Here is a 12551-nt window from a genome sequence, read left to right on the forward strand (position 1 = left end):
GTTGTCCAGAACAAATTCTCGGACAGCTGCCGGGGTCTGGTTCCTCAGCTCCAAGTGGATCCTTCTCTCCATGGTGGCCCTCTTCCCCCCTCTCTTCAAACTTTACTTTCCGCGGCGGGGCGGAGGGGGGAGAGGCGTCCAGCCTGTGCAGCGAAGACCGTTGGAAGCGGGGTGCTGGCGGCGGTGGCCTGTGGCGCGGTCCTCGGCGGTGTGCGGCAGGCGGGCGGGTGGGCGAGAGAGCGGAGCCCCTGGAGCCAAGTTACTCAGGGGAGTGGAGAGAAACCAAGGAGGGAAAAGGGGAGCTGGAGCGTGCAGCTCTGGTCTCACTACCGCCGCTCCCAGCCACGGGCCCGCACTCGACTCTACACTTCTTAATAAAAACAATTAAACATTTTATGCTGTGTCAGTTAAAAAAATATTTCTCTTGTACCCTGTATTATGTGCACTTTAAGGTCTATTTTAATCTACTTCTTAGAAAATACTATTGGACACATGTATCACACTGGTGGTGTTATGTACTGTTGAGTTGGAGTTGACAAATAGCTGGCCCTCCAATGAGTTTACAGAGAAGGTAAATCACACTTGAAGAGAATACCGTTCTTTCTCCCTCAGAGGAGCTCATAGAATCAAACCGTGTACTTTTATAATGGCAGCAAAATTCCTTCTCAGTAAGCCACCAGAACAAAAAACAAAACAAAACAAAACAAAACAAAACAAAACAAAACAAAAAAACAAGGCAATAAATATCCCCAAACAAAACAACAACAACAAGAATATTCTCAAATATGTTGTGATATGTTTTATTTCAAGTTACTTACAACAAGTTATCAATAATACTGTGTCTTCTGTTATTTAAAATATTTTAAAAATAAATTCTTTCATATGTGTTGAAAATAATTCACTCTTCTTACTAAGCAGGAGTGGCATCCATTTCCTAAATAATACACCTCCAGAAACTCTGAATTTTTATAGATGTCAATAGTTGTAGAGGAGCTTCAGGCCTTTCGTTCATAAAGGTTACTATGAGATGTTCTTGACTTGAAGACAATGAACAACATCAACAACAACTACAACTAATAGTAGTGGTTGAGATAAAAACAACACCTGAAAAGCTTTTATGACCTAATTTTTAGTTAACTCTCCAGTTTGTTTGAAGCAGTTGTACTTTGGAAGGGAGGTTTCTTTCTTTGTTTAACAATCATTCATGTTCTAGTAGGTCTTCTTTATTTAATTAACAATCAGGTGTAGGCTCTTTGGTCTTTAAAAAAAATTTTTTAATTGAGATTTTAGTGAAAGTTTATATAGAACGTGGGATTTCAATCGTTCATTGTTGCACATTTTCCTCCCTGCCCGCTCCCTCCCCCCAGCCCCATGGCTTTTTCTTTGGGAAAAATTATTTCATTGTTATGCAGACACCCACCCCAACCCCAGACCACTTTACTATGCAGCTCTTATTCTGGACTCTCGTCATGCCAATAATACCTAATCATATATTTCTTTTATACAGTCTATCCGTTGTCTGTTTCAATGTTGTTTTAATGCTCTTTTCTTAGTTTCTCCTAGCCCCATGTCAGTCCTAGTTTATAACAGTGACATTATGCCATATTTGTCTTTTTGTAACTCAAATATTTTACTCAGGATAATGCCTTCCACGGTCACCCATTTTGTATAATATTTTATGAGTTCCTTGTTATTCAATGCAGCATAATATTCCATTGTGTGAGTATACCACAGTTTTTCTATCTATTCATTTGTTGATGAGCACTTGGGTTGTTTCCAACTCTTTGATATTGTGAACAAAGCCACAATAAACATATCTGTTTGGGTGGTTTTTACTGTTTCTATATGGTATATTCCCAGTAGTGGAATTGCTGGGTCAAATGTATTTCTATTTCCAACTTTATGAGAAAGTGTCAAACTGCTTTTCACAGTGGTTGCACCATTTTACACTCCCACCAACAGTGAATAAGGGTTCCAGTTTCTCCACAACATTTCAACCATTTTCTGTGTGCTGTTCTGTTAAATTTTACTATTTGTACTTGAGTGAGATGATATCTCATAGTTGTTTTGTCGTTGGTCATTTTTTATTTAATTAAATTTGTGTAAAACAATTTAAATGTAAGTAAACAATTGCATTGTTTAAACCAAAACTTATTTAAACCAATTAGTACCTGAGGGGGGAGTTGGCCTTTGTGAAAGCCAATTTACATGAAATCTGATTTGTTATTACAAGCACAAACTAGATTGTCAGTTTGTTGTGTTTGAGGAGAACATTGTTCTAATTGGTACAGTACCTGTCTGCTAGTTTGCTGTACCTAGATAACTTGTAGGTTGCTGTGATAGACAGCTGTGCTACTAGTATGCCAAATACCACAAAGGTTATCCATGGTAGACAGGTTTTAGCAGAGTTCTCAGATTAAGATAGACTAAGATGTACAATTATTCATCTACTTCTTAAACAGGCTTCTGAAAACCCTATGAACAGTAGAGAAATGTGAATAGTTATAGTACTACTGGTAGAGCCTAGATGAAGTCAGTCAAAATGAGGAAAAATAATGGCAAATCTTCTTTAATAGTTGGAGCATGGAATGTATGAAGTTTGAGTATTAGAAAATTAGAAACTGTGAAAAATGAAATGAAGAACATGAACATCATCATTTGAAACAGTAATGAGATAAGATAGACTATCTTTGGCCACTTTGAATCAGATAATCACATTATATACTACGCTTGGAATGATAAACACTAGAATAGTTTTGCATTCACAGTTAAAAAAGTCATTTTCCAGTGCAACAATGAATGAATGAGAACCCAAAATCTCTGTAAATGTTCATTAAAACTAATAAAATTTAATAATACATTTGTAAAAAAGTCATTTTCAAGTTCTATCTTAAAACACACTATTGTGAGTGATTAGATATTATTTACACACAGAAAAGAAAGCCTGCTGTTATTCAAATAAATGATTCTACATCTAATGCCAAAAAGGAAGAAATTAAAAATTGTTACCAAATAGTTTAGTCTAAAATTGACCAGACATGCAATCAGGATGTGTTAGTGATAACTGGTGACTGGAATGAAACATTGGACACAATGAGGAAGGAATAATAATTGGAAAACATGGGTTTGGTGATGAAAATCAGACAATAATTCAATTTTTTTTTATTTTCAATGATTTATTCATCACAAATAACTTTTTTTAAAAGCACAAACGACAACTTTACAGATGGATCTCACATGATAGGCTGAATAGAAATCAGATTGAATGGATCTGTAGAAGGAATTTTCTCTGTTAGAGAAACTCAATATCATCAGTCCAGCAGGAGTAGACAGTGGGGGCAGACTATCAATTACTCATGTGCAGGTTCAAATTGAGCCCCTCAAAAAAATTTAAAACATATCCATGAGAACTAAAATATGCTCTTGAATCTATTCCATTTGAATTTCAAAATTATCTTAAAAATAGGATTGAAGCACTGAACACCAATGATAAAGATCAGAAAAATTGTTGGATGATATTCATATCTTCATTACAAAATAAAACAAAACAAAACAAAACAAAAAACCAAGCCAACTTAAGTGGATGTCAAAAGAGACTCTAAAATCACTTGTTCTAATATCTCAAGCTGAGAGAACTGAGAAATATAAGTCTTGAGTCACAATGTTTGAAGATGCTTTGGAGAATATATTGAATTACCTTGGAAGGATCAAAAGAAGAGGGAGGGAAGACACAGAATCATTGTACCAGAAAGAATTGATTGACACTGAAAAATGTCAGAAGTATCATATAAACAGGAGTTAATGATAATGAAGAAGGAATTAGAAGGTGCACTTAAGGCATTTGCAAAAAAAAAAGTTCTTGGGAATCAGTGGATATCAAATAACTTATTTCAATGAAAAAAATGGCTAGAACACTACATAGAAAAGGAAATGACAGAAGTCCAAGCTGTTTTTAGATGAGGCTGTGAGGCCAGGAATATCGTTGTAAATATCAGACCGATCTTGACTGTAAGTAAGGAATAACAGAAGAATGTCTATTTATCCTTTAGTAACTATGCACTGGTATATGATTGTGTAGATCACAACAAGTTATAGCTAACATTGATAAGAATGAGAGTCCCTGAACTCTTAATTATACTTATGTGAAAGCTATACTTAGACCAAAGAAAAAGGGAACATCACATGATTTAAAATTAAGAAGGGAGTGCACCAGAGGTGTATTCTCTCTCCATACTTATTTAATCTGTATGCTTTGCAATCATCAGAAAGGCTGGATTCTATGAAAAAGAATGTGACATTAAGATCAAGTGAAGCTCATCAATAACCTGCATTATGCAGATGGAAAAACCTTGCTTGCTGGAAGTGAGGAGGACTTGAAACACTTGCTCCAGAATATCAAAGAATACAGCCTTCAAAATGGAATGCATCTCAATATGAAGAAAACAAAAAAAAATCTTACTGCTGCATCAATAGGCAACCTAATAATAGATGGAGAAAAGTTTGAAACTTTCAACAACTTCATTTGACTTCGGTCCACAATCACATCCATGGTACCAACACTCAGGAAATCAAGGGACATATTGAACTGGCAAAGTCTGCAATTAGGGACTTAAGTGAGAAGCAGTGATGTTGGTTTGAGGACTAAGATGTTTCTGATTCAGGCCATAGTCATTCTGATTATTTGTTATGCATCGGAGAGCTCCACAAAGAGTGAAGATAACCGAAGAATAGATGTCTTTGAGCTCTGGTGTTGGAGAAGTATACTGAATATCCCATGGACTACAAAAAAAAAAAATCAAACAAATACGTCTTTGAGAAAGTGCATCCTGAGTGACTTTTGGCATGTGGCTAGGAGGGATTATTCCTTAGAGGTGGACATCATGTTCAGAAAGTCAGAGGGTCAGTGAGGGAAAAAAGATGAACATCAACTAGGTGGATTGTTACAGTTATTTCTTCAGTGGGCTCTAGAGTGTCAGGAAATGTGAGGATGGCACAAGACAGGACATGGTTCAGATCTATTGTTCATAGGGTTGCTACGAGTTGTACTCAACTTGGTTGTACCTAAAATCAACTAACAACTCTAGTTTTGTAATTCCATAACTAATTTCAACCTTCCTAAATTACATGACTCTGGAAACTATGAACTTTTAATAAGACGATAGTTATAGAGGGGCTTCAGGTCTTTTGTTCATAGAGTCACTATAAGTCATGCTTAACTTGACAACAATAAACAATAGCAACATCCTACCCAGCTATATTGATCACAAAAGCAATAGTTGTCGTTATGTACCATAGAAATGCATACACCAAATATATACAATAGCTCTTAATCCTGCTTTATCCTATGCCAACTTTATTGTCTCTGACAATAACCCCATTATCTTAGTCACTGAATCCACCCCTCTTATTTAGGGTTTTCCTCTCTTGCACTGTCCCTCCAGCCTCCCAAGCATGATGTCCCTCTCCAAAGACTGGTCCCTCCTTGTAACATGTCCAAAGCATGTCAGACGAAGCTTTGGAATCTTTGCTATCAAAGAGTAGCCTAATCTCACCCTTCCTAGGATGAACCTGTTTGTTCTAGCAGTCCATGGTATATTCAATACTCTTCCCCTGCATCACAGCTCAAAAGCGTCAATTATTCTATCATCCCTCCTCATTGTCTAGCTTTTTGATGCATATCAAGGAATTGTGAAGACTATGGCCTGGATCAGGCACACCTTAGTCTCCAGACTGGCATGGGTGCTCTTCAGTATTCTGGAGATGTCCCTAACAGCAGACTTTATCAATGCAATTTTTTTTTCTATTTCTTGGCTGCTGGTACCAAGAGTGTTGGTTGTGGAGACAAGCAACCAAAAGGTGTTAACAATCTCATCCTCTTCACTGCCTATAATGAAGGGCCCAGTGTGACAATCTTTGTTTTCTTAATATTGAGCTTCAATACATATTTAAGGCTGTAGTCCTTGACCTTTTGGAACATGCACTTAAGATATTCCTCCGTTGCAGCAGACAGGTTTGTGTCATCTCCATAACACTGATTGTTGATGATTCTTCCCCAATCTTGATGCCACGTACTTCCTTTTAGTTCCCAGCCTCCCGGTTGATCTATTACGCATATATATTTAAAAGGTATGGAGATAGGACACCTCTCTGGCATATACCCTTCCTGATTTTGAACCATACAATGTTTCCTTGCTCTGTTCGGATGACTGCTACCTGGTCCAACTGTAGATTTTGCATAAACATGATTAATGCTCTGGGATACTCATTCTTCTCAGAGTTAGACACAGTTTGTTGTAATCCACAGAGTCAAATGCCTTTACATAGTCAATAAAACACAGAAAATCATTCCTTTGGTTCTCTCTGCTTTCAGCCAAAATCCATTTAACATTACGTATCGTATCCCTAAAACCATGGCCTCTTCTAAATCTAGCCTGCACATCTAGCAGTTTTGTGTTAGTGTACCGTTCCAGTCATTTTTTGATCATTTACAGTAGAATGTTGCTTGCATGTGATGTTAATGATTATGTTTGATAATTTCTGCAATCTGTCAGGCCACCTTTCTTTGGAATTAAAACAATTATGAATCTCTTCCAGTCAGTTGGCAAGGTGGTTACCCTCCAGATTTCTTGGCACAATTTGTTAAGTACATATGTATTTTGTCCCGTTTCTGCTTGTTGACATATATCAATTGGTATGCCGTCAATCCTTTGGGCCTTGTTTTTTGACAATTCTTTCAGAGCAGATTGAACTTCTTTATCATCACAGGCTCTTGCTCACATGTTGTTTAATGAAATTCTTCTGTGTCAGCCAATTAATTTTTATTCTGTCTACGCTATCCATCTTCTTGTAATGCTTCTTGGAACATTTAATATTTTGCCTACAGCATCCTTATGTATTGGAACTCTAGGCTTAAATATGTTTTTAAGTTTCTTGAGCTTAAGAAATGCTGAGTGAGATCACCCCTTTTGATTTTATGACTAGCTCTTTGCACATTTCAGTATAATTCTTTGTCTTCTAACACTGCCCTTTTGAAGTATTCTGTTCAGCTCCTTAATTTCTTGATTTCTTCCCTTTGTTTTGGCTTCTTGACACTCTAGTGCAACAGGCAGAGTCTTATCATCTGACATACTTCTCTGTCTTTTCTTTTTCTTCTTCTTCAGTCTTTTTATCCCCTACTAGCTTATTTACACATTTTTCTTGAAAACAGTATATTCTTCAGTCATTTTAATAACTTTTTGCATTTTTCATGGATAATACTCTTAATATCTTTCAAAAAGCTCATCTGGTCTTTGTTTATGAGTGAGTGTTCAAAGTCTCAAACTCCAGAGATGGTTTTGCAATTTGAGGGGCATCAAATTTTGTTTCCTGTAGATTTGTTTTAATTTTCTTTAGCTTTAGTAATTTATTAAAAATAGTGTAATTTTCTAGTGGCAAGAAGCTGTGTTGCAATCCCAAAGGCATGTGGTAGAATCCACCAGCTACTCCATGGAACAAGGATGGGCAATATCCTTGTGAGAGTTTAAAAACCTCAGAAAACCTGCTGGAAGGTCAGTTATGGGTCAGTTCTGATTTGATAGCCCATGATAGCAACAGCAACAATTTAAAATTGGAGAGCTTTACTAGAAAACAGAAATAAATTAAACATATTATGTAGAGTGGTTAGCACAACATTTTAGTAGAGCTATTTTCTGTTTTTAAAAGCTAATTATATGCATATCCCTGAATAATGTTATGAAATCAAGAAATGATATTTGTACCACAGTTTCCCCCTGTGGAGAAAATAATGGAGAAAACAATAACCTGATGCCTACTCCTACAGATTTGAGTGAATAATATAAATTAATACTTGTAAAGTGATTAAAACTACCAGGATGCTCTAAAATACCAATGCTTTGTTTAATAATTACCTTTTAATTTGCAGTGCCACGCAAACATTTTAAAATTTTACTACTAATAAAAATAAATACTTTCTTATAGATACTGGATACTGAGCTAGCCTATATGATTGGATCATCTTGACATGTGGGATTTCTCTAATATTATAAAAAGTAAGAATTTTAACATTGGTCATAATATGACCAGTATTTAATGGAACAAGCTATGCTACTGGTGTATTGAATTCCAAAAGCATCATCCATAGTGAACATGCTTCAGCAGAATTCCTACATTAAGATTGACTAGGATGCAATGCATCCTCTTCTCAAATAGAATGCCTCTAAAAACCTTATGAACAATAGAATAATATGAATAGTTATAATATTAGAGGTAGAGCTCAAATGGAAGTTACTAAAAAGCACTTAACTGTGCTCACTAGAAATCTATACCTAGAGCAAGAGGCAGTTGCCTGATTAGAGCAAGGGAATACAATGTTTGAAAAAATTTTTTTTAAAAAAAAGATATACATCACTGTTACATCTTCTCTATATACCTATTCAAACTGTGTGCTAAGTAAATCACTTAAGAAGCTGGACTTCATGAAGAAGAATGTGGCATCACATTCCCAAGGAGACTCATCATCAACTTACTAGATGACACAATTGCTTGCTGAAAGTGAGGAGGATTTGAGGGCGTAAGGATGGACCAGAGCAAGGATGAACCAGGCTTTCAGAAGCGTGCCACCAAAAGTGGGCTGCTTAAGGTGGGACTGACAGCTGGAAACCAAAGAAGGTTCTCTCTCGTGCCTAAACAGTGCAATTTTGCTTGTATGCTGGCCCTTGAAGCACCCAGTGTCCACCTGCGTGCATACCCTGTGCTCTGCATGAGTTTGTGTTCATGTTCCATGTCCAGGCCTGTGCCCTGCACTGCAATCTACACCCTGTACCCTGCACCCTGCATGTATGCCCCATACCCATGCCCATTCCCTGTGCCCCTGTCCATGCTTCTATACTCTGCCTTGCATCTCCTCAGGTCTAGACAGCTAACTGTGTTTATTTTGGAAAGCCTTCCTCTGCAACACTTATAAACAAAAGAGGCTGTTTTTGCACGCTTCAACTGAAACTTTCCTGCTCCGTCCTCTTCTGGAACATTCACTTCAAATCAAGAACCTATCATTGCCTCAGGCATGAAAATCTCTACCACGGCAATGTCATAAAAGAAGCAGGCTATATCACACCCTAAACAAGCCCAAAGCAAGATTTCACCCCTCAAATAGAAAAATAATATCAATGGATTTCATGAAACCAGAAAATCTGATGGGACTTTCTGATACAGAATTCAAAAGAAAAATAATCGAATATATTCTATGAGTGAAAGACAAACTTGAAGAATTACAGGACACTGCAAACAAAAACCAGGAGGATCTTAAAAAAAATCAAAACAACACAGATTAAAAAAAAAAACACAACACAAGACAGTAGAGGCTCTGGAAAAACAAACAAACAAACAAACAAACAAAACACAATCCACAGTATGAGGTCCAATGTCTCAGATGCTGTCAACATGATGGAGGGACATATACACAGAGTTGAAGAGATGGAACACAGAACCAGTGAAACAGAAGATAGAATTATCACCACTGATATGCTAGAGCAACAATGCAGAATCCAAAGAGAAGGAAAAAGAAGAAAACCTAAGTATAATGTGGGACACCATCAAGAGAAATAGCATGCACAGTATCAGAATCCCAGAACAGGAATAAGCAAGTAAAGAAATCAGAAAAGTTACGGAAGAATTAGTAGATGAAAACTTCCCAGCAATAATGAAGAATGAGAGAATATATATTCAAGAAGCTGAGCAAACAACATAAAGAATACACACCAAAAGGAAAACACCAAGGTACATCATAGTCAAATTTTCCAGAAGCAAAAATAAGGAGAGGATTCTGAAAGCAGCAAGAGAGAAACAAAGAGTAACGTATAAGGAAGAGTAGATGAGCCGAAGTGCTGCTGATTTCTCAGAAGAAACCATGCAAGCAAGAAGACTGAGGAGTGACATTATCAAACAGTTATAGAACACAATTGTCAACCAAGAACATTATGTTGTTGTTGTTGTTGTTGTTATGTGCGGTCGAGTCGTTTGCGGCTCATAGCGACCCTATGTACAACAGCCCTAAACCGTGCTCTATCCTGTGCCAATCTCATTGCCTCTGACACACCCATCCCGATTACCCCAGTCACTGAATCAATCCACCTCATAGAGGGTCTTCCCCTTCTGCTCTGTCCCTCTACTCTACCCAGTATGATGTCCTTCTCTAAAGACCTGTCTCTTCTTAGAACATGTCCAAAATATGTCAGGCGAAGCCCCAGAATCCTTGCCTCCAAGGAGCAGCCTGATTTAATCCTTTCCACGATGAATCTGTTTGTTTTCTTGACAGTCCATGGTACATTCAATACTCTTCTCCAGCACCACAGCTCAAAGGCAGCAATTCTCCTTCTATCCTCCCTAGTCATTGTCCAACTCTCTGATGCATAACAAGTGATTGCAAAAACCATTACCTGTATCAGGCACACCTTAATCTCCAGAGAGACACCATTGCTCTTGAGTACTTTAGAGAGGTCCCTAACCACAGTCTTTCCCATGCAATTCATTTTTTTATTTCCTGGCTACTGGTGCCAAGAGTGTTGACCGTGGAGCTGAGCAAACTGAAGCTGTGAACAATCTCAATCACTTCACCATCCATCCTGATACTACCGATTGGTCCAGTGGTGAGAATTTTTGTTTTCTTGACATTGAGCCTCAGTCCATATTGAAGGCTGCAGTCCTTGACCCTCTGCAGTAAGTGCATGAGGTCCTCAGTTTCAGCGAGCAAAGTTGGGTCATCTGCATCAAAATTGCCCATCAAATATGAAGGAGAGATCAATATATTCCCAGAGAAACGGAAACTAAGAGAGTTTGTAAAAACAGACCAGGATTTCAAGAAACAGAAAGAAAACCTTCTTTTCAGAGGTGCCAGTAACTAGCCACACCAACAAAAAGAACTCAACAAAATGATAGTGTAAAACCTTGCCTCACAATAGACACCATGAATATGAATGTTTTAAATGCACTATTGGAGCAAGAAAGAGTAGCAGATTGAATAAAAAACTAAAATCTATCAAGATGCTGTCCAGTGCTCCCTTCGGCAGCACATATGCTAAAATTGGAACGATACAGAGATTAGCATGGCCCCTGCACAAGGATGACATGCAAATTCGTGAAACGTTCCATATTTAAAAAAAAAAAAAAGAGAGAGATGCTGTCCACAAGAGACACACCTGAAAAATGAAGATAAAGACAGACTAAAAATAAGAGGATGGCAAAAAAATATACCAAGCAAATGGCAACTAATAAAAGGAAAAGCAGTGAGAGCAATCTCTGATACAATGAATTTTAAAGTGAGGAGAGGGAAAGTCACTACATAATTCTTAAAGTGTCAATAGAATAAGAGATTATAACAATAATAAATATCTATGTATCAAATGAAAGAGTTGCAAAATAAATAAAACAAACCTTAACAAAAATGAAAAAGGAAATAGACAAGAGTACTATAGTAGTTAGAGACTTCAATACACCACTCTCAAGAAAAGACAGAACTACCAGAAAGAAACTTAACAAAAATACTGAAGAATTTAACCACATAATAAACCAACTCGATCTCATAGGTATTTAGAGGGTAATGCACTACAACAAAGCACAGTATATCTTCTTTTCCAATGTGCACGGAAAATTCCCCAGAATAGGTCACATTTTAGTTCACAAGGCCAACAACAATAAATTTAAAAAAACTTAGAAATAATACAAAGTATCTTCTCAGATACTTCTCAGATTAATGACAAATTAATAACTAGAGGATAAAGGAGAAACAACTATACATTTAGATGCTGAACAACACCCTGATAGAATATGAGTGGGTATTGTGTGTTGTTCTTAAGTGCCATCTAATCATAGGTGACTCATGATACCTTGTGAATGAAAGACATGAACACTTGAAAATTTTTCATACTTTCTGCAGGATCATTGGGTTTCTGGAGGCAAGCTTTTTCGAAAGTGGATTACACTCCTCCTTCCAAGCTTATTTTAATTGGGAGCTCCATCAAACACTGTCACCCATGAGTAAGCATTCTTGCATTTGACACATCAGTGTCAGAGTGTTCAGCTTCATATCAACAACGAGTTACCTCTGTGCAGCAAGTGGAAAGACTAGGGCTATAGGACCTAAAGGAATGTTTGACCCAAAAGTGTTAAAACCAGGCCTGAGAGCCCCTGATTTAAGTCACTCAGCTTTGGCTTGATAGCATCTCTTTCTGTCCATTAGGCCAACTGATCTTTTTCTATGGTGTTATTGTTTTTGTTATGTGCTGTCAAGTTGTAGGTGAGTCATAACAACCCTATGAACAAAAGACATGAACACTTGAAACATATTTATCCTTTCTCCAGGTTTAAAAAAAAAGAAATTAAAAAGTTTCTTGAAACAAATGACAATGAAAGTACCACTTACCAAAATCTCTGGGAAACAGCCAAGGTGGTAATCAGTGGACAATTTGTAGCAATAAGCAAGCACATCAAAAGGCAGGGGAAAAAATGACCATTGACTCTCAAACTCAACATCTCTAACAAATTAAAAAAGAAGAGCA

General features: G+C 37.2%; 1 protein-coding gene across 1 annotated transcript in view; it reads right to left on the reverse strand.

The window, feature by feature from the left end:
• The window catches only part of LOC102860228 (mediator of RNA polymerase II transcription subunit 13-like), a 47916-nt gene extending 39039 nt beyond the window's left edge, over positions 1-8877 (reverse strand). The window contains exons 1-2 of the mRNA XM_006902988.1: positions 8822-8877; positions 107-370 (exon numbers count right to left, since the gene is read on the reverse strand). Coding sequence (XP_006903050.1) covers positions 107-370; positions 8822-8877 — 320 coding nt within the window. The remainder of the gene's footprint in view (positions 1-106; positions 371-8821) is intronic.
• Positions 8878-12551: the final 3674 nt, after the last annotated feature.

Source organism: Elephantulus edwardii, unplaced genomic scaffold (assembly GCF_000299155.1).
Source record: "Elephantulus edwardii isolate Elephantulus edwardi_28Jun2011 unplaced genomic scaffold, EleEdw1.0 scaffold00488, whole genome shotgun sequence".
Classification (NCBI taxonomy): Eukaryota; Metazoa; Chordata; class Mammalia; order Macroscelidea; family Macroscelididae; genus Elephantulus; species Elephantulus edwardii.